Source organism: Diachasmimorpha longicaudata, chromosome 10 (assembly GCF_034640455.1).
Source record: "Diachasmimorpha longicaudata isolate KC_UGA_2023 chromosome 10, iyDiaLong2, whole genome shotgun sequence".
NCBI classification, from domain to species: Eukaryota; Metazoa; Arthropoda; class Insecta; order Hymenoptera; family Braconidae; genus Diachasmimorpha; species Diachasmimorpha longicaudata.
Genome location: NC_087234.1, coordinates 7,402,408 through 7,428,444, shown reverse-complemented (window position 1 = coordinate 7,428,444; position 26,037 = coordinate 7,402,408). Strand labels below are relative to the sequence as shown.

General features: G+C 38.9%; 3 protein-coding genes across 6 annotated transcripts in view; 1 reads left to right on the top strand and 2 right to left on the bottom strand.

Annotated features, from left to right (window-relative positions):
• Positions 1-1,497: 1,497 nt before the first annotated feature.
• On the top strand, positions 1,498-3,463 carry LOC135166349 (uncharacterized). Its single transcript, XM_064128474.1, has 2 exons — positions 1,498-2,871; positions 2,955-3,463. The coding sequence occupies exons 1-2, from the start codon at positions 1,822-1,824 to the stop codon at positions 3,249-3,251; spliced, it is 1,347 nt and encodes a 448-aa protein (XP_063984544.1). The 5' UTR covers positions 1,498-1,821; the 3' UTR covers positions 3,252-3,463.
• Positions 3,464-3,766: 303 nt separating this feature from the next.
• Positions 3,767-7,496, bottom strand: LOC135166332 (vacuolar protein sorting-associated protein 11 homolog). Its single transcript, XM_064128443.1, has 4 exons — positions 7,337-7,496; positions 7,173-7,241; positions 4,594-7,034; positions 3,767-4,499 (listed from the first exon to the last, which is right to left on the bottom strand). Exons 1-4 carry the CDS (start codon positions 7,349-7,351, stop codon positions 3,770-3,772), a joined length of 3,255 nt encoding a protein of 1,084 aa, XP_063984513.1. The 5' UTR covers positions 7,352-7,496; the 3' UTR covers positions 3,767-3,769.
• A 2,470-nt stretch (positions 7,497-9,966) lies between these two features.
• Positions 9,967-26,037, bottom strand: part of LOC135166340 (zinc finger protein rotund-like) — an 83,980-nt gene continuing 67,909 nt past the window's right edge. For all 4 annotated transcript variants that reach the window (XM_064128457.1, XM_064128456.1, XM_064128458.1 and 1 more), the window contains exon 6: positions 9,967-13,402. In XM_064128457.1, the coding sequence (XP_063984527.1) occupies positions 12,230-13,402 (1,173 nt within the window). In that variant the 3' untranslated portion in view covers positions 9,967-12,229. The remainder of the gene's footprint in view (positions 13,403-26,037) is intronic.

The following is a 26,037-nucleotide window of genomic DNA, read 5'->3' as shown; positions in this document are numbered from 1 at the left end:
TATGTCTAACTTTATTTAGATGTCATCCTTAAATTTCAACTTTACGATCTCGTGCAAGAGACCTTTATATTCTGAGAGCCACTCACCTTCCTTCGAGAGAAAGAGAGAGAGAGAGTGACTCACTCATTGGGGACTTTAGCCATTCTAATTTCGAATGGAAAAAGTCATTAGAGAAAATTTTGTTTTCTACATAGAACCTAATATTCAATAAAAATGACGTGCCACTGTCGTAATTCCAGCGTGAAATATCGTTATCAGGAAAATTCCACGGTTTATGAAAGGTTTCAACACCGCCATTTAAATTTTCATAATTGTCCGTAGAATTATCGAACATGATAATTTTCAATAGGTACATCTGTAACAATAGAAGGGGCACTTCCGTCAATTTCGAAGGTGCGTGGATGGGGTATAAAGAGAACTACCAAGTCATTGAACGGCATTAGTGTCAAAGACTATTCTAATCAGCATGTGGTCTCAAATCTTCATCGTAACAATGATTACCGCGATCTTGTGTGATATATCATTGGTAGGTATTTTATTTGGTCATTGGATTTTTGAGAAATGGAATTTTGGAATCTCAGAGAAAATGGCCCATCGGTTTAATGGATGAAAGGGAATATTCATAAGTCGAGTGAGTTTTAACAAGTTTTGAATCCTTTTTGAATGCGAAATTCCAGGCCAGAGTTCTGACCTGCGAAGATGGGGAGGCTTACTGGTGCCAATCAGAGAGGACTGCAAAACGATGTGGAGTAAGTTATGCTTAATTGTACCATAAATATTTTTACCGATTTAATTTTATTCAAAAACTCCACTTGAACTCCACTCCAATCCTGATCAGGCTACTGTCAGAAATATATAACTACTCCGTCATGAATCGGTGTCAATGCACCGTATGCAAACATATGGGGGTCAATGCGATAAAAAATTATTACTTTAAATTCCATTAAAAATCATTTTGGGCAGATGAACAAAATGAGGAATTCCATTTGATTAAATGTGGCGTTCATTAAATAACGATTGATTATTTTGCCACTCATTAAGAAAACGAATTGATAAGGAAAGGACTGCGGGTCTGGAGCGGATATTCTTCAAAGGTCATTCAATTTAAATTTCAGAAAGAGCAATATTGTCAAACTCACTCCGCAGTCATTGATCAAGTAGTTGTCAATCGAGTGGTATACGAACCGGCCGACTATGTGAAGATACTTTTTGTACATCGAAACGATTACGGACGATGAAATGACAAACGACAAAATACAGCTTAACATATGATCTATGTGAAATGTAAATTACTATATACAAAAATAAAAATGTATCATTAACATATAATGTTCATTTTTTCCACTTGCGCTATCATCTCCCAGTGGTTTGTCTGCGCGTGGGAAAAGGCGGGTTAAATCACTGTCAATTGTTGTACAATTCGTAAATCCTTGAAACCCCTCGTGTCAGGGGGGTTGCGCCGGCGGGACACAGTAGACAGCGCCGCCCACGGTACCCCGAGACACTTGGGGTGCCGTGCGCGACGTTGTATACTGTGTTCTTCATCATGAGCAAAATTAAAATCATGATCATTAATTATCCTCGAACCTAAGACAAACTCATTGCATTTACAAGGATGTACCAACGATGCACAATCATTTGCATTGGTTGATTTTTCCATTTGCAACCCCAGCCGGCCAAGTACTTTGGGGTAACAGCGTGACCGTGACGTTTAACCGCATATTTTTTTTTTCATAAATTCGTCAAAAGTGTAATTTTAATTCCACGGCCAGTGCACTTGTGATTACTAAAAGCCTTGTAACCGGGAAGACAGAAAACATAATGGCAGACAGGGTTAACCCTCTAACACAGCCAAAAGTGAGGTTCACCCAGTCCCCAGAGGAGTCTGGCCCCTTCCGTGGGCCCAGAATCCGGGAAATCGTGACCCTGAAACATCCAGTGAGGCTGGTTCCTCTTCCTCCAGAAGAAAATACTTCCTCTGAAGGGGAGAACGTTGTTCCAGGTCTGCAACCACTTTCAACAGCCACAACTTCGTCAGGGGCACCTTCACAGCCTCAAGTTCCAGTCATCCAGCTGATCAAAAAATCCCCAACAATCCCAACGTCCTCAGAGACCTCCAGAAGGTCCAAAACAACCTCTCACGACTTAGAGTATCTCCAAAAAAAATTGGAGGAGCTCAAAACGTCAGATAAAATCCGACAGAAAATTCCTTTGACTTCGAAAGACTCGAAAAGATCTCCGGAAGCAAAAAAAAATGTTAAATTTCCCGAAAAAACATTGTCGAAGACAATTCTCAGGTCTAAAAATACCCTAGCCAGTCAGGCGAAACCGCGAAGGCCCCCAGGACCTGACAGAGTAACCGGAAACAAGGAAAATGTGGGTAAAAAAGAGTTGAACTCAGCTGAGGGAAATCTTTCGCAAAAAAAAATAAAAAATATTCAGAAGAAGGAAAATATTCGTCCTGACATTGTGAGTGGGTCTGCGGCAAGGGTCGAAGGGAGTAAGGCTGAAGTGTGCCCCCGAAGGGGCCCCACGACTGCTGGAAAAAAAGAATTGAGACTGATGCCGTGTATGAAGGGGAAGAGAGCCCCGGATACTAAAAGAACTCAAGTCAATGTTTTGAGGCATGTGTCCAGGCCCATTCCAAGGGTCTTTGTGGGGCCTGGGGTGGTTCGCGATCGTGGGAGTGGTCAAGAGGGGCCCGAGGAGATACAGATGAGGGGTGACGGTGCTACTGAAGATCAGCTCAATCGACCGGAATACAATTCCATCGTCTGTACAATCAAGAAATTGGAAGAAGCAAAAAAGAAAAAAGTTGTGGGGAATTTCGAAACTCTACCCAGGATTTACAAGGATCTTGTCAATGGAAAGGTACCGATTATGTATAAATTCTGATTATTCATTAATATAGATAAAATTATCAATATAAATACCTCCCCTTGATTATTCCATAGATATCATCATCCCTGGACTTTCCCGCCTTTGAATCAGTCTACCACGACCTAGTGGACATAAGCATAGACGAGAAACAATTACCTTTGCGATTAACGAGAAGCAAAGATCCAGAGCCTCGTCCCAAAGACTTCATTCCAAATCTCTCAGATTTCTTCTTCCCTCAGTACCCAAAAGAATATTCGATAGCCGTTAAAATCAGGCCCAGAACTCCGGAAAACATCGATAACTGGAGTGGTTTCAATATTAGTGAGAGAATAAATTCTTGGAAAATGGCCCCGAATGAATCATCGACTTAAATCAACTGCAGTTGATAAAAATTTCTATTTTCCAATGAGAGTTAATTTAATAGTTCTCGTAGAGGTATTTCATTCACTCCAATTAATTCCCTAAATGTTTTATTGAACTCTTGACAATATCTAATGACCAATTATTCTTTTTTTCTATAGATCTACTATATTTTTTAAACTGTATATTTTTTAATACATTTTCGTACGAATTGAATAATAAATCTATCTATTTACTCATACAGTACCACATATTTACAGATAACCATTTTAAAAACCATCGAATTGAAATTCAGATTTCATGATCAATAAATAATTCTCTCAGTTTTCTTTTCGTAACAATACATAAAATAAAAAATATTGTTACATGCATGCGAATGATTCTTGAAGAGACAGTAGCAAAGGGGTGATCAGGAGAGTCAAATAAATCGGTGGAATGTCAAAGGTCATTCCCAATATTTCCCTATGTCTTTTTTTAAAAAATTCCATTCTCTTTGACAATGAAGATTCGGTTAACTCGCAAATGGATTTTAATTCTTGTTGTAATCATCCTCTTTGGACCCTCCAGAGTCATTATCATCTTCGTCGAAGGGGTTGCCTCCCTCTTCGGCGAAGGGATTCTTCTTTTCGTCGTAGTCACTCTCACCAAATGGATTCGACGGCACGATGGGAGTTTTCGGTGGCACAAAGGCTCTGGTGACTGGGGATGCCTTGGGGCTCTGATTGTTAACAATTCTCGCCTCTCGAATTGACACTGGTGACGATTTTCGGGAGTTTGAACGCGGTGTTGAGAGGCCACTACCACTTCCTGAGACATTTGCTTCCAACGATGATGAGTAGGCGTCCGGTTTTAGGGGGTAGCGGCGATCTTCGGCGAAGGGATCGACTCTACGCGCTTCATTTTTAACTAAAGTTGTATTTTTTCCTTCTGTCAGTCTTATTTTGGCTTCTACCCCAGGTCCATAAGCGTTATAATTAATCTTTGGTTCCTGAGATCTTGGAGCCACTGGAGTATTAGCTGCGGGAGTCGTGGCAATGGGTTTGTCCGCGTCCGTGATTATCATGAGTTTTTTAAAGACACCGCGGCCAAAGTAATCGGCGACTAGTGAGAAGGGATCTTCGGCTCTGTCCAGAAGGCTGTGGAACGTCTCGTGGAGATCCTGAGATTGCTCTTGTGCTCTGATTCGATTGAGCAATTGTTTATTCTTGGGTAAACAGATTGGACATTCGTTCTCACTCTCTGAGAAACTTTGAAAACAGCTGGCAAAAAAAAATTGTATAAATTAATTATAATTTCTTTACGGGCATTCTCCTATCATATGAATAAGTACATAAATTGAATTGATAAACTTACTGTCGATGATAAGAATGCTGACACATGAAATGGACAGAAGGCAACTCGAGCTGATGATAACAGGCCGAACACCTATTCCCCTGAAAAATCTTAGTACTACCCTTGATCCCAGCGATTTGTTCCCTCAGCTTCTTAGTATCCTCCCTGTATTTTTCCACGAGCTCGGCGTCCTGTTTTGTCTGCTCCTCCTCAGCTTTGAGAACGGTATTCAAGTATTCCCTGACATCCCCTAGGCTGCAGTTCAATGAAGTCGACAAAGCATCGATGACCATTAACGGTGGCAGAAGCTTCTCTTTGGAGATAACACCCAGGATATCGGCCAACAATTTGGGACTAGAGTTCTTATCCCTCGCGACGCACCACAAAGCCTGAATCCACAGATTGGGGTCCTGATGTCCAAATCTCTTGCAGGTCCCCAGGACATTCTCATCGTCCCTCTCTCTCAGATGAAATTGGAGAATCTCATGATAGAGCTTTCTCTCCTCGTAAAGAAACAACACACCCTTCCTGAAATTGTGCTGATGGCACAGGACTAGGATCTGATCCCGGTCGAAAGAGGCTTCAGAGCTCTGCAGCAGCCTGATGACTTTCTGCTCGTACTGGACGTTCATCACTTCACTCGACTGCGCTCCCCAGATGTGGAGATAGTGCTCCACCAGAGTATTATACACCATGGTACTCCACTTGGTGTCCGTCTTCACAAGGTGCTCCAGAAACTCAACCAATCTTTCTGAATTATTCAAAAAAAAATGAATGAAGTCCTCGGGATTGGATCGCTCAACGATCTCCTCAGAGGTTCCGTCCAGCACATTCTCGTCAATGAGAGGTCTGTCAACCGCTCGATAGTTCGTGCAGAGCTTCTTCAAGAACTGAGTGGCTTCAGTAGGTACATTGGCTATTAGAATGCTGCCGTACTTCTTCATGTTGGCGTCAGCTTCTTCAAAATCCAATGTCTCCATGTACTCGAGGGCCGCTCTGTACTCATTCTTATCTTCTATCTGAATTCGTAGATACCACTCGTGTTTCTTGTGCTTTTTAGCGAGAAGGAGAGCATCCTCCGGTGATGCTTGTCTGCAGACTTTGATTGCGATGTCCACGTCGAAGTCCATTTCGCGATCCTTTGTCATGATGAATTCCTTCAGCTTGTCCGTGTGATTGAGCTTGGTGTAACAGTTGAGAAGCAGAGTGGTGTGATCCTCGGTTGCCTGGGATTCTTTATGAAGGGCTTGTAAATAAGTCGTGAGATTGTCAATGTGCTGAGAGTCAAGGAATTTTCGGATAACGTAAGAGGGCTCCAGCTTTCCAATCGTCCTAATGTACTGTTCTATCGCACCGTTGTGGTCTCCCTTTGAGTACAAGTGATCTCCGTACTGACGGAAGATGTCAACCAAACCTTCGGTATCATACTGTTGACTCTTAGCGATCCTGATTGAAACATCGTACAAATTCTTCTTGAACAGAAGCGCGAGCTTCGACTGGAGGTCCTTCTCGTCCAGGTGATAGAGCTTAGAGTCTCCTGAAAGGATGAACAAACCACCCCACTCCGAGAGGATCGCCTGGATCGAGAGCATCGAAGCCGAGAACACTATGAACTTATTCTGAATGTCCAGAACCGTTATCATGTGCTTGTCGGCACCGACAGGAATCGGCTCGATCGCCGATGGCTTCGACGAAACAGTTGTCGATCGCGGAACATTGCCGGACTCCTTCGCCACTATCACGAGATATCCACGGAACCAATCGAGCATTGTTTTCTGTCCCTCGATGGCGTAACACGGTCCCCGACCATCTAGTGTGTAGCAGTATATGGCGTTGCTTCGGCTGATCATAAAATGGCTATCCTGACTGGTTTCAGCGAGGACGCTGCACCGATCGGCGCATCCCATATTATCCAGGACGGTCTTAACTTCCTTGTCCTTCACCGTTATGTTGTAGAGATACACGTTCATTGTTGTTACGACAAAGAGGTGGTTCTGCTTACCCGTCGATCGAATTTGCAGTCCAGTTATCGGGGCTGTACTGTCTTTTAGTATTTTAATCTTGTTTTTTCTTTCTCTAGTGAGATCCCCCCGGTAAAGCATTATCGAACCGTCTGCAAAACCCACCGCCATCATTGTCAAGCTTTGGTGAACGCATAGGGCTGTGGCTGGGACCGGCCGGAAACTTGGTATTGCTCGGCTAATCCTCACACACGTGGGATTCTCCTGTTTATCCAATTTTCCGAAGTTCCATACTTTAATTGTTGGATTGCAACCGGGATCGTCCTCACCAATGGTAAATAGATACGTCGAATGTTGGACTTGTTCAGCGAGGGTTACGGTTATCTCGTAAGCTCGGAAGGTTGACACTTGATACGTTCGCTTGACAACGTGAATGTTGCCTGTATCGTCGCCGAATACTAAGTTTCCATTTCCACTGGTGGAGGCACTCACTCGAGCAGTCTATGGAGTAGGGTTCTTTGATATATTTTTTAAAACCTTTATTTGATTAATTTTTGATTAATGTGTCTTTTGTAATCGAAACTATGATGAGTATTAAATTATTGAATACAATAATGAAAAAATTAATAAATTATTTACCCCAAGAGCCTCAGCGATTTTTCCCCCGTCGACTTCCTTTTTGAGGTCGAAGAAATTGAATCTTCTCCACTGCAATATCATTCGTTAAATTATTATTTTTATAGGTTATAGGTTAACGAGTTAGATTTGCAGTCAATATAATTCATTGGAGTATCATTTTTTACCTCAAGAAACGCCATTTCGATTAGCCTATTGTTTATTTCTTCATGGAAACTATCGTACTTTCACCTCAGTGACAGAATTTGTTTATTTAATTATTGGGACTGACAAGTGGATTACACAGGGGTGGTTCACTGTCTCTGTTGGTCTCAGTTTGACAGCTATCTATGAGATGATCAGATGATTCGAAAATTAGTCACCATATTTCGCTAGTAACTTACCGACTGGTGGCGATTTATCCATTGAACAAGTAGAATGACAGCGAACAGATTCTGTCTCTGTAGATGACGCCAGGCTATCAAATTAATTCTCAGAAAGCTTAACAGATAAACAATAATTATTCTTGTATAACTAATTTGTTCTTACACGAAGTTTATCGAGAGTCGGTTGAGGATGGGGGATGGTTTACAATCGACTCTCTATATTAGATACCTCTCTACTTCGTAGGTGTGGTATATCACAGGTATCTTATAGAAAGAGTCAACTGCACGAGAACGGAAATTAATAAAAAACACTGGTTTCAATTTCTCTCCATTTCCCGTTTTTTTAATCATTTTCATTTTTTTTATTGATACATCTAGAATAAATCTATAACCATAGACGCGTATTGGCTACGGGCGTACGATCTTAATAACTATGAAGTTATCATCAAGAATTTTTATTTATCCATTTTGTGCTATTTGTTGAGAACTTTCGAAAATTTGAATTACAATAATCATAAAATTTCATCATTTTTATACAGAAAATTTTATGGTAAAAAAATTACATCTAAAATAATTTTTTTTTTGTTTATTCGGAATTTCGAAAGAGTGACGATGGAGAACACAATCGACGCCCGTTTTGTTATTTTCCTTTATTTTTATTAATTTTTATCTATTCTATTTTCTATGTATTCTTTGTGTACCGTAAAACCTTAAGAATATTTTTTTTATTTTTTTAAATTTTGCAATTTTCCATTCGGTGTTAATGTTTTAAATCGAAAAATTCATCTCGTTGTTGGTTGAGGGTTCGCAGGGGACATTATTTTTTTTATTCAAACTTGAGAAATAATTTAATTTTCGTTAACATGAGGGCACGAAGTGGCGCGAGAGTGCACTCAAAATTCAATAAAAACAAGATTCAATTACGATCTAAATTGTTTATTTCGCGCCTGAAAAATTTTCGATTCTTCATCGACTCATAATTTTTCGTTTTAGGAAACATTTAGCGTATATTTTTTTTCTGAAATTTTACAAACAGGAAACGATTAAACACATTGGCTTATGAATTTTCAATCAATTGATCGTGAAAAATCTCAAGTTAATGGTGAAGGTTTCGGGTTAAAAAAATGGACTTTTCAATAAAATTGAATTGTTTACTTTATTTTTCATTGACGGATGTCAACTTGAGAATTTTCAACTCTAATGATCGCAATTGTTCTTAATGATCCATTGTAAAATACATGTCGATTAACTACTACTTGATTCAGTTAAAATTTTGCTCTTCAATTGTAATGAGTTTTTCCTCATTCTCTATTTAATTTAAATCCTCAAATAATTTTTTTACATTTAAATATCACAGTTCTGTTCGTACCACTCATTTAGTTTGGTGAATTGTTTTATTTTTCTTTTGTTACACGCATTCTCACCTGGACATCTCTCTCAATCCATCATTCGTAACATAACGAAAGAAAAAAAATATTTAAAAGAAAATGGAGATTGCATTTGGGAGGGTACAGATCCTTTCGTGAGGGAAAATTTCAGATTCCAAGTGTCCATTTTGGGAAGAAAAAATTTAATATTGAAAAGTAATTGTTTGTTCATTTGATCTCTCAACTTAATTTTTTTTCTCGTGGTCTTTTGGACGGCATCTGTAGAGAATTTTATCTGGAAGCCATATTGAATCGTTCAGAATTCAAAGAATAAAAATGGCATATTGACGTTACTACTTGTCTATCATCTTTTAACAAAACATTTATTGATTGCGAGTGATTTGGTCCATCAACGAATTTTCCGTAGATTAAAAAAAATTATCACATATAATACCACAAGTGGTTCAAAATTATCGAATATTTCCCGATAGATTCGTTGCAAACAAATGAAGGAGTCAAGTTTTTCAGGCTAAAAAATCACGAGTGCGAAGCACGAGTGATTTTTCCTGAAAAACTTGACGACTTCATTTGTATGCAGGGAACCTAGAGGGAAATATTCTATAATTTTGAAGCTCGAGTGGTATTCAGGGGATTATTTTTCCTATCCAAATTTCGGCCAAGAGAATTGTGCCATGACATGAAAAGAGGTTTATTTGGTTAAGTGTCGTTTGTTTACCAAAATATTCAAAAAATTATCGCTGATATTCGAGGTAGGCTATACAAAATATCAACAAATGGTGCAATTCTATTGGCTGAAATTTGGGTGGGAAAAATAATCATTAATATTTTTAGGTAATGTTGCCAACGAGATTGTGAGCGTATGTATGTGGAATACTCTTCATCTGAGATTCGAGATGGAATAGATACACGGGAATGGAGGCTGATTATCGAGGAACAAATATTAATCTCATCAATTTATTGCTTAATGAAATAATTTCTTTTTTCTTTTCTCAGCAATAAAAAGACTGGATCTTCTAGATGACTTAAAAAAAAATTAACAAATAATTAGGATTTTTTAAACGGGATAGTTTATTAAACGAAAATCATATTATAATAATAATTAATGAAAACTAAGAATAGACAGAAAAAAAATCACAATTAAAGCGCGAGGTCCGGTTTCCCGTAACATAATTTTTCTTCATAATTTTTGTTTATTTGTTCCCCATAAAAGAAAGTAAATTGAACATTTTTTTGTATTTGTTCTAAACTCATTTTTTAAAAAAATTAACTAGCACTCGAACGTTCACTCTGTCCCTTGTACACGTAAAAATTAACTGTCTCATCCATTATAATGTGTCTTTATTTTGTCAAGTTTTATATATCACTTTCGTTCAATTTAAAATAGAAACAAAATGTGAATGAATATTTTTCAATGATTTTTTTATCATTAAATTATCGAGGAAACCAAAGGAGCGATTACAATTAATTCGTTATAATTGGTAGAATATCATTACTTTCTTAATAACAAACTAAGTTAAACAACTTGAGCACAGATGGGGCGACGCACTCGAGATTAAAATATTTACATATTTCCATCGGCCATATTGAAAATGGTGAATCACTTAGAGTTTTAAAACATTTAGTGACAAATAATTGACCGATTATCCGATGATTATTCGTGTCGTTATCGAGTAAAAGAAAGGGAATAAATGATAATGATTATTTTTCGATGATTTTGAAGGACATCTTTGAGCACAAATTGACGTATTCATTGATCTTCAATATGGCTGTTCTCGAGTTCGCGCCGTAACAAGAAATTATCTACAGTTTTCGTTTCTTTCTTTCATTTCGATTGATAATCCATTCATTTTTTTTCCCATCTAAAAAATTATCTCGCTCGTGTGAATGACTATCGAATGAATAGTATTTTGCGTTAAAAAAAAAGTACAATTTGGTTTAAAAAAAATTCCAATTTTTAATTTGGAATGAAAAATGAATGCAGAAGTGCAGGGAATCTTTTAATCTTTAAAATCACAATATTTTCATCTCATCTTTGTTCGCATATAGTTTTCCTAGAGCAGTAAAAAATATCGGTTGAAAATGAAAAACAAATTAAAAAGAAAAAGAGAAAACAAATTAAGAAAAAAAATGCTGGACAGCGTCAGTTATCCTCCCCTCTTCTCACTTTTCCTCGGACAAGGTACATAGAATAATTTTTTTTTCTCCGTTATTATTATTATTTTCCATTTCGTTAAGTCTATTTCATAATTTCTTCTTTTAAATCCACCTTACACACCTACCAAATATTAATTAATAATTAATAATATTAATAATTAATAATATATATTTTATTTATATATATTTATATAATAGCTATGTACAAAGAAGTTTCTCTACCACTTACTTTTTTTTTCTTTCTCTTATGCAGTCAACACATCTCTCACATCCATGTGTTTTTCTTATTTTTTTAATTCATTTCCAATTTGTCCCTTTTTTTGTGGCACCATCGTAACCTATTCTATTCTCTTTCTCTCCAAATATTTACTCTCTCATTCTCTCTTTCGCTCTCTTGTATCTAACAAAACATTCTCGCGATTTGTGCCCTCGTGGAGTGTGTACGTGCTTCAATTTGTGTATTTTCTTTTATTATTTAATTTCCCTCCTATCGTTTTTATCTCTGTAATTGAGTAGAATAAACAAAAATGTGAAATACAATAATCTGTAGATTCTCATTTGAATGTGAAGAACCGAAAATTGAAAAATAAAATTGGTGACATTCAATATGAATTTATCTTCCCCATTATTCCACTTAATCACAGATTGTAAAAATCCTTAAACATAACAGATTTTTTTCCTACCGACGAATGAAAAATAAAAAACGCCCAGGATTTTTCATTCTGCAGAAATCGCGAATAAGTACATCAGTTATCTCGTTTTCTAATTATAATATCCAGGAAGAACAATCAGGCTCCGTAACTCGGTTAAATTTTTACTAAAAAAATTGAGAGAAAAAACTTAAAAAAAAAAGAGAACTTTTTCTCCCATGCACTCGACTTTTAACTGAAAAGTTCACCAGTGGATAAGAAAAAGGCCTTGGAGGCATATCAAACATTTTTTTCTTTAGAAAAAAAAAAAAATTTCATCTTGTTTTTCTCCTCAATTTTCAAAGAAGTTTCAGAGCCAGACTTTCCCTTTACATTTTTTTCATTTTTCGCCTCCCTAATGAGAAATTAAATAAACCATAACAGAAAAATAAAGAGTACAAAGGGATAAGCAAAATAATTGATCAACATTTTCGTTCATTATTTTCCCCCTTTCATCTCTTCATTCACTGTTTGTCTTTGAGTCCACCTAACAATGTATGACCCTCCATAGAAGCGCTCAAATTACCCAAATTACTGAGATTACTTAAATTACCAAGATTACCAAGATTACCAAGATTGGGTTGATGAGCATAATTTCTAATCTGATGTAAACTAATCAATTGATTAGGAAACGACGTTGTATTTTGATTGGTCGTTGTACCTGATGTTACTCCAGAGCTAGACGTTGGCGATGATTTTTGAGAATTGAAAGCCTCGTAGAGATACGGCCTCGACGCTGGATGATGACTGCCGGGATAATGGAGATGATTCAATGGATTCAATGGATGTTGCATCGAGGATATGGAATTTATAGATATTGATGAAATTGGAGTAAAAGCTGAACTACTATTGGGATGATGATTGCCAGGTGGCTGTGGTGTTTGTTGCCTCGAATCATTTTCAATATTGGCATCACCCCGATGACCCCCGTGGGACGGTAACAACATATCATTGTTTTGATTTTGATGATAATCAGCGGCGGCCGCTGCTGCAGCATGATGATGTGGTAATCTATCGTGTAATTCACTAATCACTGAATCAGGACTAACTTTTGGCCAATAATGATGTGGATCTTGATGATGTGCTGCCATAGCATGAATCGATGGCCTCAATCCTGTACCTATTATCGGTGGTCTTTTGTCCGTTCTTTCAGCATGTTTTTGCATATGCTTAGCCAAATAAGTTTCCTGGGTATAACTTTTGCCGCAGTACTGGCATATATGGGTTTTCAAATGTTTAGACTCTTTGTGCTTTGGTATGTGTTCAAGTAAACTTGGCTCATCAGAGAAACACTTGTAACACGAATTGCACTTGTATGGTTTGTCAGTCTGATGGCAGCGTGAGTGACTCTGCAGGTTACTCAGTTGACTGAATGCCTTAGTACAACCAGGATGACGGCATTTGTATGGTTTATCACCAGTGTGTGTACGTATGTGCTGCTGTAGATGACTTAACTGGGTAAATTTACGTTGACATATTTCACAGCGGTATGGTTTTATACCAAGATGTATACGTGTATGTTGTGATAGATACGATGAATTTGCAAATGCTTTTGAGCATTGCGTACACTTGTAGGGCTTTGCCTCCCTCATGTGTATTTGTGTGTGTAATTGGAGATCCGCTTTACTGCCGAATATCTGTAACATAAATTATAACATATTTTGTCAGAAATTCGCCTCAGCTGACGGATATTTTATTTCCCGACTGATTGAACATTTACTATTTCTACTGAAATAGGACGAAGTTCCATTCTTCTAAACACAATTTGAAACATTTTATTTCTTCAAAAACAAACGTCTCAAATTATTATCCTGCACGACACTATGACAGCATAACTCCACGTGTTTCATCTCATTCATATATTCATGACATATCGCAATAGTCATAGCAATGAACAATTAAATACCCCCCGTTAAAATAACATATCGGCATTCATACGAAATCCATTCATTAATAACCGTAATAATTATTCTATAGCATTTTCTTTTCGATAAATGAATAAAAGGGTTGACCGCTGATTTATAAGATCGAGCCGAGGCAAATCAAAAACCAGCTAGACGCAGATACGAGCACACGCATGCGCAAAATACACAGACTGTCGTAGCTGACCTTGTCTATCATACCTGGTACAGCCTCAAGGCATATACCTGACTGACTGGACTCGCTCTTGCCTCCTCAGTTCGCTACCGCATAGAGATCTCGCAACATTTTTATAACATCTGTCTCTCTCAATCACTCGTATTATTAAAAAAGGAAATCGTCGCTCTCTCTCTCTCTTTCTCCCTCGTATTATGGCTATTTGGATTGGATGTAGATGGAGAGAGAGAGAGAGAGAGAAAATGAGGTAAAACTATCATAAACCACGGATACAAGTAATTTATCTCAGTCACGAGATATATCTCGAATTCTCGGATGTTAACAGCGAGATGATAACTTCACAGGTTAAACATTAGACGCGTTTACGTGCAAGTTCAGAAGCTCAAGACCTATAATTATTATGAGGTTAAGCTCTCTCTGAGGAGAGCTGTAATATACATTCGATATTACGTAATTTTTCATGGTTAAACAGCTGACTCGTTGGGTCTGTCCTTTAACGACTCAGTCACATTAAATATTATATATATATATATATAATTTTTTTTTTCCTAAAGTATTTCCTCCTTTCAAAACGCGTCCTTGTCCGTGTCAAGTTCGCTTGTTCCGTGGTGGCGGCCCACACGTAATTCCCCGTCTCTTTCCTTTTTCTTTCATGTGAATAAATATATTCCGGTTTTTTTTAGTCATTGGCAAAAGAATGGAGAGGTCCAGGCAAAGTTCTCTCGGCCATCGAGACCTAGCTCAACAGTGAATTATACATTGTTTCGGAAGAGATGTGAATGGCCTTCGTTTGTACTAATTTATTTAATCGTGGTAATTGGATTTAATGAGTTAATACATCCATCTCATCGAATTTTAAATCGTCAGATAATTATTTTCGAATTATTCACGACCTTAATGACGTTTTTACTTAAAACACGAGATGATTTGTACGGTTGAGGCATCTTTTGGTGAGAGTCATGGTCAATTTGGGATTATAATACCAGAGACTTTTAGAGGGGGCATAACTCGAGGATGTGTTTTCAACCCAGACGATGATGGCATTAATGAGCCACCGGCTAGACTTCCAAACTCACTCAAGAGTCAGGGGGAAAAAAAGACATTCGTATACAAAAAGATTGAGGATGAAAAGTATCGACGAGAGAGGGAGAGGAGGAGAAAAAAAAATGAACAACTGAACTCTTCCTGTCTGAACGGTTAATTTTCGGGTAATTATGGGAGACTTCCAGATGCTTCTGACTCTCAAAAAATGACAGAATATTTTCTTGATTTTTTCCTCCATCCGTTCGACAGATTCTCCGATCTTTTCTATGAATCGAAAAATACGTCAAAGTGGATTAGACTCTCCCCCGGTTTTTTTTATACATTTCCGATTGAATGGAGAGACTGTACATCGAACCGATAAATTGCCGGATCAATCTCCAATGTTATTTTCACTCGGCGAGAGTACCAAATGTCTAAGAATCACAGATTAGTTGAATCCGTAAATCCGAGAAGAAAAAGGAATATAAATCTGGGCCCTTTGAGAATATTTTTTGAAAAAGGGGCCACTTATGTACCTCATCTCCCACTTCTATCGCCCCTTCCTTGTGAATTCGCCCCACTGCATTACCTTGTATACCCATATGCCAAAATGCTATACATCACATCCGTCATCGGTCTTGTTTGGCGGATGGAAGAAAGAGATGAGAGGGATGTTATAATGGTGAATTGAAGATGAACCATTTCCATAATTTTCAAACCAGTCTGACGTCCTCTAGGTGATCACGGATAAATGATTCAGAGGCCCATTTTATTCATCGCCTTCCGGCGATTCTAGAGAGGTACTTACTGAGCTAATTTGATGGGAAACTGACGGCTTTACGGATATATTTGGTGGCGTAGTTTTTGAAATTCTTTTAACTGACCGATTCTGCCTGCAATATATTGCGATAATTACTCTCCGATCTTTACCTAATTGCACTTGAGTTTTTAACACCTACGCTATTAAATTTCAGATATAATTCTATCGAAATGGCGCGGTATCGCATTTATGACAACCCATAGAAACCCCTAGTTCTCGGTTTTGAAAAAAAAATTCCGCCAACTCGCATCTTAGCGTTTTGCCAACCACTCAGACCTATTGATTGAAAAACGAACGTTGTATGTGTCAGCGTTGTACAATTGTGTTATAAACGTGCGTGCCACTGTCACGCCACACATATTTCCATGGGTCGTTACAAATATACGCCTTTTTCCTCTCTCTTTTTGCCTGTGGTCTCGTTACGTGGCGCAAGCGAATATGTGAAATAAAAAAAAAATCTTTATGAAAAATGCCACAAACATACAAACACCGGGTGGAGGACGTCGTCGCGACAAGGCCGAGGAGTGATCTCTTTCGCCTTCTCTCAGTCACGATTTCCTACGCCATCTTTGACTATTTCCTTTTTTTTTTCAACTCCCTCCTTCTTTATCATGTGTCTCCAAGTCGGAGAGACGTGTAGTCTCAAGTGGATATGGGACAATGGTGAGAGCATGCACCCAGCGCTGTGCTATACCCCAGGGAAAAATTCGATGAGGGATGGAAAATGGAGACCGTTTTTTTTTTCTTCCATCACTGTAAATTGAGATGAATCTGTCTCGCTTTAAAATTTCTCTTCTCATCTCGCCCGAGACATCAATCATAAAATTCTATGGGTCAAGTTCGTGAAGATTAGGGGGTTAAGTGGTTGAGAGAAAAGTACAAGCCATTGTCCCCCTCCCGCTCCTTGGAAAATACGAATATATAATTTAATAATTGTGCTTCAATGAACATCTCATTTTGCACAACATCTTCGTCAAGAGGGAAGTCGCCCCGAAATTAGAAAACAAAGAGCGTATAATTGGATGGATTAGTTTTTAGCTGAAGGGAAGATGATTCCCAGGCACCTACCAGCTGCCGAAATATTCTCAGGTAACAAAAAAGGTATGAGAAAACTATCATGACCAACAATCATCCGTCTTTCATAGTCATCAAGGTGAGGAACCAGTTCTTTTCACACGGAAATTCATAATTTTCCTTGACCACGTTCAAATTCGATAATTCATAAAACTCATTATATCTCTGGTCCAATTTTCTTTCTTCAGTTTCAACAGGTGAAGTGCATCATCATCTGGCCGATGAGGAGCATTACTGAACTTGATGATTTAAATCGAAACAAAAGATCATTCGAAAAAATTGAATGAAACATCCGTTAGCTGTTACACTTCTGCTCGATCTTCATTGTCATCAGCCGAAAAAAAAAAAGAAAAAAAAATATGATACAGCGCGGAATAGGAAAGTGCAGCGAATTGACTGCTACGTTATAGATGTTTCAAATTGATTCTTACTGAGGGATCTGGAGCAGTCGACAAAGAAAAATCTTGAAGTGAAGGAAAAAGGAATAAAAAATCACCTACAGTTGTGAGCAAAAATACTCGGTCGGATGGAAAGGGCGGACACATTTTTCCCGGGCGTTTCCGCGGAATGACTCGATGGAATGCCTTCGACTGGCAACAATTACCCGTCGTAAACGCCGAGAGACCTTCTCCCAAGCATTTTCAAAGATATATAAGACGTTCTCTTATAAACGAGTGTAACATCGGGCGTCAAGATTGAAATATAAAATCCCAAACAATTTTCAATAATTCCCCTTTTTCCGTTCATTTTTCTCTGTTAACTTTTGCATCGAGCATCGTTCCTCTGTTAATAACAGCATTCTTCTCTCTCACAAAAGGGTTTTTTCATTGATGTTTTAACGGAAATTAGATGCCGAGGGCAGGAGGAGATTTTAAAGGCTGTAAGACGCGACGATAAGCTGTCCCGCGAAAAGCCGTTAAACTTCTAGGCACCTTCTCTCACCTTTTTTCCTTCCTCCTCAATGTTTTTTTTTTCCTCTCCTCATTTCTCGTACTCTTTTATTTTAAAGTACTTCAACTTGACTTCCTGTCGAAAGATGCCTTCGCATTTCGTTTTATTCGCTTTTTTTTTGTTTTCGTAAAGGTAATTGATGCCTCCTGAAGCTGGGTGAAAATTTATTGGCCGTGTTGAAGTTATTCTTGTTTACTTCGAGTGAGAAGAGAAGATTCGTTATCTCTTTGTTTGAAGTGGATTCCAGATGCCATTGGAATCGATCATTTTTGGATTGTTCTGGCTGAGTTCCTAGAGATTGATGATTAGATTTGAATTTGAGTAGTTCCAAGATCAATGTGGCCGATATTTATTGGGACTATGATTTCAATCTCCGGATATAATTGGTGTATTGGGATTCCTCGGGGTGGGATGGTGGACTGAGATGTAGTTATCGTTTAAGTGATCCGATATATCAAAATATAGCGTTCAAGATGACTGATATATTTAATCGTTTCCGTGTATGTCGGCGTTCGGAGTATTAGATATATCAATTACACGATATTTCATTAACGTTCACTAATTTCACTAGAGCACTACCGCGCGCGCAATGTGGAATAAGTGTGACAGAACTTCGATATTTTCAATGGGATACATTCGATATATCGGGGTGTATTTATCGCAAGGAACAATCAGCAATAGTCGTCCGAATTCAATTTTTCTATTACACTCTCCGAAATTGATAGGTCCGTTTGATTTATTCGTGAAATTCGGAGTTTGCCGGCTAAAATTTAGAGAGAATTTGGTTTTGAGGCGTTTTTTATTCATCAATTTCGGCAAGAAACCTCACTACATTGGGGTTTTTGGGGTGTTTGTCCTTGTTACGCGGGAGCGAGCGCCAACGCATATTGGCCTTTAGGGGAGGATTTTTTTAGCGGGACGCACGGTTTCACCCGTCTCACGTTTTTTTTATGTCTATAGTGTACTGGGGTGGTGTGTCGCCCGGTTGGACACGTATACGTACTACCACACAATCCAACACTGGGATTATCAAAGTGAGGGGGCCATCTGCGCTCACAAAAGGGATGCGTGCGCTTATAACGGATTCGACGGTGGACGATGGACGCAATTGATCGTCTGAGTCGAGTTTTTTTCTCTACTTTTTTTCAACTCCGTCCAATGTATAGATACTCGTTCCATTCAATGAGAATTGGAGTAAAATAATTTTTCGGATTTTGGGGAAAATTCGGGTGAGAAGATTCCATGGGGTGGCCCCAGACATTTGTAAAGATATCCGATGACAAATGCTTGAGGATAACTCTTTAGCAATGAATGCTTTTCGAGACAAAAAAATATATATTTTACAGTGCACAAATGCGCAGTTGTTGTATAGATATGTTCGATATATTGCGATATTCACACGTCAATGTTATCCACCCTCATCGCCCCTAAAATTCATGTTATTAGACGAGAGGAGATGCGTTATTATCGCAATATCGAATTTCGAGATGCGACGAAATGAAATGAGCCTTCAGGCCACTTAATGGGCCTTATGATAATATATCGCAAGTCAATGAATCAATATGTTCGATATTTGCCATGTTCAGCGCGAATCAAGTAATTTTCTCCGCATTTTGATAATTACAATAAATCAAAGGATTTTTTTTAAAATCTAGCGGCTATTTATGCATTCAATCAACAAGAGGAATCAAGTATTCGAAAAAATTTCGTGGCAACAGAAATCAGAAGAGTCATAAAGCGGCTGGCATCACATCAGAAGGGAAAAAGGGTATCCAGCGTGGTGGAGTTGAAGAGCCCCCAGAGGAGAAGGGAGGAATGAGGAGACGAGCGGTGGCAGGGGTGAGCAAACGGGAGAGTAGGGAGGTAGAGATGCCGTTGATGCTGATGAGGAGGACGGGAGGATGACGCTAACGATTCCTTAATGAAAGCCACGGTGCGGCGGAGGCTCTACGTATTTTCTTCATCTCTCATTTTTTTTTCTCTCCTTTTTTTTTCAAACACTCGCTCTCCCTTCCGTGCAAGCCCTCAATCCAAAAACCTCTACCACATACCTGCAAAGCATACACATGCACTCCTTTTTCTCGGGCCTAGAGTCAGAACAACCCTGAAAGAATCCTTCCTTTTTTTGGTTGCATGAGAAGAAAAAAAGAGTGGAAGAGAGGAAGGGACTAATTCCGTAGTCACTTTGACGCCATCTTGAGCCATCAAGAGCATGCCAAAAATAGAAAAACTTCAGTTGAACATTTTTTTTTTCTCTTTCCAAATGACGAAATGGGTAGTGTTGTACTTCTTCTCAGTCCGTCGGAAAAATCATTAGAATATATTGGACTCGCGGCCGGGTGACTTATTTTGATAATTTTCAAGACCCATTCAGATAAATAGTTATGAGTGAAATGTCGAGGGCCTTTATTTGGAATTCCAACAATAAACCTATCCTCGCCTCTTCGTATTTATGGTACTGTAGATGGTATATACAGTCTTATTGACAAGTATCGATTGTATCGTTCATTTTGCCAACGACAACACGAATAAGAAATTCGATTATTTTGTTCATTCTTTGCACATATATCTTGTTCTTGTCATTCTCATCTCCCTCCTTCCATTTTTCCTCTTCACTCTCGTCTTACGGAAAAAAGAGCTTTATTGTGACATACGGGTCTTTGTCGTCCACTTCTGGAAAATTGCGCGCGAAGAATGACCGAGATGAATGGGGGGAAAAGAGGGAGAACACCGCTAGGTGCATTTCTACTTTATGTTTTTTTTCTTTCTCCTTTTTCATTCTTTGCTTTCATCTTTTTCTTATACTTCACGAAAATCTTTTGTAATCTTGACCCCTCGGACACACGACACGTCTCAGGTTAAATACATTTTTCTTTTTTCGACACTCCTTAAGTACTTATCAATGATCTCCTGATACTCTCATAGAAAATTGGATTATTATTTAATGAAGGATAAAATTGATTCAATTCTACAGGTGACCATGGAAGATGAATGGACACTTGGTCAGTTGAGGAAGGTAAACCGTTCAACTAGTCGCACGATATTACTCTATTTTTGTTTGGGTATAATGATAGTACTGAGCACAGGAGAAATTCATTCGTTGGTTTTAAGTGAAGATGTATACAAATTATTTATCTATTAACGTGAATTTCTTCAATTATTCATTGCTATTTTCTGTGAATAGATATTTTCACCTTTGGGCGAGGAAATAAGAGACTACCGAATATAACTAATGAGGGAAACAATTTGAATGTTGACAGAGTGTAAATGGGCCTATCTAAGAGATGCAAAAATTGATTAGGCAATTACGAGAGCGCAAGTGGTGCTGTGGGCGTTCTTCTCCATTTCCAAAGACCGAGGTGCTTAGAGAAAAGGAAGAATTCGGAAGTACTGATTCATGTGGAATCAAATTCCAAGTTGATGATAAAATCTGAATAAGAATAAAGTATACGACCTTCAATTGGACTAGAGAACTATTCAAACAATTATATTAGACGTCTACGGGAGCGGATCAATTTGCCGCTTCTATCTATCTTACTATTCTTCTTCATCTTCAAAGATTGAAATCCTTTGAGGGTAAGAGGGGAACACATCGGAACTATAATTCGTGCAGAGACGAATTGAAAATTGATGAAATGTGAATAAAGAAGTACAAGGGATGCACCCCCTAACTGAACCGCAGAAATATTGAAGACAATTGTGTTGTGAACTGATCGCATGACGTATGAACTTAGTGATAACAACAAAACCCGAGAAAAAATAAATCTTTTATTATTCCCACAGTAGTTGGATAAATGATAAAAAATTAATTTCACTCATGACAAGCATTTACCTTCTCATCTTCTTGCGGTGTTGGTGGTGTTGGTGGTGTATACATCCTAGGTGCATAATCACCAATTGATGATGCACCACCAGTCGATGATCCCTGACTCCTTGGTGGGCTTAAATCAGGTATCGCGGCGTGATAATCCTGAATACCACTGGGTGCAACACCAGTTGGTAGTACAGGACGATACTCCATACCACGTACCTCCATTTTGGTACCAAATCCCCCGTAACCCGAGTAAACCAGCTTGAGGCCGTTTTTATTAACAATATTTTATTTATTCGATTATTTCAACTCGATGAGACCCCCCTCACCGCTACCTCACACGGATTTCAATAATTGTTCGCTATTCCGACTTTGAATTTTTCACACAAAAACCAGTAGAAGACAGAATGGACTCAACTCAAAATACTGAGAAACGTTCCAGTTCCCGCGTCAATTCAAACTGCACACCAAATCAAGTCCACATGGTCATCACACAAAAACCCAATGATTAAAGAGTACATTGAAAAATAAGTAAAGTGAAATGTCTACAAAATAAAAGAAAAAAACCATACAAAAAAGTAATTAATTTTTGAACTCACATCGAGACAAAAATTTGTATCTTTTTTTTTTCTCGCACCACTCAATTCACTTACAGTTTGTACTCTCTCGTTATACAAAGAACCAAAAAGAATCCGTTATCTCAGAAAAATTGTTTCAGCCGTACACTAAAATACATGTCTCACAGAAGCCACATTATTTCATCGTCACCCACACCAATCGGTTGGACGATTACGTCCCAGTGTTGCACAAAAATCGTCAATTCCAAAAGCAGTGTCAACTATTTTTCGTCATTTGTTGGAATGTTTTTTTTTCCAGTCGGTTATTTAAAAAAACGTAAAAATCGTATTGAAGTTTTTGTTGAATAATATTTCAGTGGACCGTCGGGGTTAATGCTCACCCCTTGGCTACTTTTTGCCGACTGAAAACTGTTTTGCGCCGTGAGAGGCCAGAGTGAGGGCCCCACCGCGGGAGCGTGGTAGCATTTTGCCCCCACCACCTTCTTTTAACCATCCACCTCTTCGTTTCTCTATCTTTCGTGTGCTCATATTACCCCCTCTCATTTTTTCCCCACCACTTTTTTTTTCTCACAGTACTTGGCCTCCCCTCTTCAGTGCTCCGGACACTCGATAGTTCTCTCGCACTCGACTCCCTTCGACGGAATAATCGCACCTCTTCGTCGCACGCACGCGCGAGTATCACCGGATGGTGGGGGCAGGCGGGCCGACAAGCGCCTAAAAATGAGGGAGAAAGAGAGAGAAAGCGACTACTCTGGCGCATGTTATGTACGTAGGGCTCCGGGGGAGGGATAATTAAGCGGGCATATAGTTTCTTCTTTGTCGAGAAATAATTTTTTTTTTACAAGTTTTTATGCAGGCTCCTCTCGTGCTCACTCTTTCGTGCTTACTTGCATCTCGAGAAGTGGGAGAAAAAAATTAGAAAAAATAATCCACTTTTTTTCCATTTTTTTTTTTCAACAGAAGTGAATTTTTTCCAGGGATTAAATATTGACACGTTTTTGCGGGTGATTTTTTTTACGGCGATCATCACTCAATTCATTGCTCGTACTTTTTTTTGCTCAGACGTTGAAAAAATTTGGGGGGCGCTATCGGTGAGCGAAAATGGGTGATGAGTCTATTAAAGTAGACCATTTAGACCTAACTATGATATCTCTTTTTTCTATTAAAAAAATACTTATGAGTTAATAAAACCAGAATTATCATTTTTTGCTGATATCAAAGCAATATGATGATATGATTGTTAAAGAGGCAAAAAAAAATCTAGAAAATCTAAACAATTCCCTACGCTCCGGTCACCCTTAAGGTTCTAATCTGCACCATCCCGCGTGCCCAAAATATTTCCCATTAATATTAGATTTATTAATGAAAAAAAAAAACAGTTTTCCCACACAAAAGTCCCCATCGATATCACCGCTCACTAAATCAAAACCGAGATTATTTTTTTTCTGATAAAAAAGACCGCAGAAGTGGATCATCGAGAGCAGAGTTAAAGTCAGACAGCCGTGACTGTCGACAACGTTGATAGCGATGCAGGGGGAGGGTTGGCTCTGGGGAGAGGGGCGGCGGGAGGGATAATGGAGAGAAGAGAATTGGAGGGGTGATATCGGGTAGCAGAATGTGTTAGAGATAGTGCGAGTCGTCACTACACGTTGTTCCATCAGGATAACTTATCCCTCTCCCGGTCTCTATCCATTCCTCAATTCAAATTGAAAACGCACCGTCACACCCGGATGCCTTCTGTTGCCCAGCCGCTTGGTCTACCCTCTCTTTCTCTCTCCCTCACTTGTGGGGCCTCATCGCCTCAGTCCCGAAGAAACAGAAATTTTCTCGAGAGAGTACAACAACCTATCGATCTTGGGATAAATAAAAGAAAAAAATGACGCATCGATTTTTATAATATCCAATTGGTTTTGCTACGAATGAAAAATATAAATAGGAAAATGCAGAGTGAATGTATCATGGGGAAGTGGAAATTTGTCAGCGCCACGGGCCTGTGTTATGTCTCCATAAAAGCATGTTTTTCCGTGTCGTTTGAGAGGACGAGGGGGCAGAGGACCTTTTTTATTCTCTCACACCTCGGCAGACACTGATTTTTTTCCTTTTTTGGCCCTTTGAGGTGTGCACGGAGACCGGCAGCTTTTTTTCGCGGTGAGGTATAGCACGAGGGAAGGAGATATTGAGAGGGGGAGGTGGGGGGACGCGTGCCCCTCTGAGGCCCCTCAAAAAACACGATCGAGGCGCCACGAGAAGAAAAACCCCTTGAAATTCTTTTTTATGATTTTTTTTTTTTTTTTCGAGGGGTTTTCTTGGGGATTAGGCGCTCATTTGGGTGAGATTTATCGGTTTTTTATTGAGTACCGGGGTTTTTTTGGTTCTCGGTAATAGTGCGTCATTATTTAATGATGCGGTTCCAATAACTTTTCTTATAATAATTTAATAATTCGTCCATAATGAGTTAATGAACAATTACTTGTCTTCTTTAAAAAGAAATTTAATCGGTGGATTTTTTTCTATTCAGAAGCAACTGCAGTATATTCCCGAAAGCTCAAACAATTCACCCATTTATTTTTTACATATTTTTCTAGTCAACGAAATTGAAAAATATATGAAACCATTTAAATGTCACTTTCTGTAATTCTCTTTTTCACCCTTATGCCGAGGCCACACGTGTCACTCTGCTCCGTTCCGCTTCGTGCGTTTGACCAACACGAACAGTATCACCGCCCTCCCCCCTCTCCCCCCCTACAAACCTTGATTTTCCTCCCACAGTTGAAATTTTTTCCAAACCCCAAAAAACGGCCAATAAAAATCTATAAACGTGACTCCAACAAATCCAGGTTACCAGAATTTGCTCGAAGGTTAGACCACGTAACTTTTAAGATTTTTCAGAGTTGCAACGATGCATGAAAAAAAAAGGCAAGAGCTCCCGAAAAAAAAAAACATCGAAACCAACGCATGAACGCGCTTGAGTCTGGCATTTTCAGAGGTGAAGAAAGAGAAAGAGGACGCAAAAAAAAAGATGAAGAAGAAAGAAATTCAAGTAGCGAGAATCCATTGAGCCTAGGGTATCAAACCGTGATATCTCCGGACTAGTAAAAGAGTGAAAAGATGAAAAAAAGGGCCGAAAAAAAAAAATAATAATGGCAAAGTGAGCACGCAGACGTTTTTCCCATCGCCAAAAAAGAAAGGAAAAACATTGGAGGCGTCTAGATGGCGGTGATTTTGAACCATTGGTCAAAGGCAACATCATACAGATTATAACTTTTCTGTTACGTTGATCATAATCGCCAATACGTGGGGATTATTCTGCGCTTTACAACGCCGTTGATGATAAAGACAGATAAAAAAAAAATTGGAAAAAAGGTAATGCACAAAATAGACCAAACGAAACATCCCATGTGTCTGGACTGAGCTTTGAGTATGGGTGCTCGCACTAGCGAACCAATTGACCACCTTGGCACGTTTCATTGTGATTAGAGTCAACCAAGCGTATAGCTGACAATGTTTAACGGCCAGTGCTACCAGAATAGGCCTTCGTCGCACTCGAGCACCTCAACGCTGACGATCCATTCGTGTGCGACAACATAGCAAACTCTTTTTTAAACCCAACTTACTCAGTCACTCCCACCTATTTTATGATGGCTATACGACAAGTCAATGATGGCCGAACTCAGTCAGCCGTGATATGGTTATGGCTTACCAATATCTGGACATTTTTACACACGCCATCTTGGCCTATCAGAGGCCTGGATCACTGCGGTGGTCAGTGGGGCTCGATATCAAGTGGATTTTTCAAGTTACAGAAGGTTAAAATCCCGAGGTGACGAGCTAACCTCAACAATGGAAAGAAATAATGGAAGAGTGATTGGATACTTCGGTTCAATCCCACAACTGGAGATGTGGACTCAATGTCTGGAC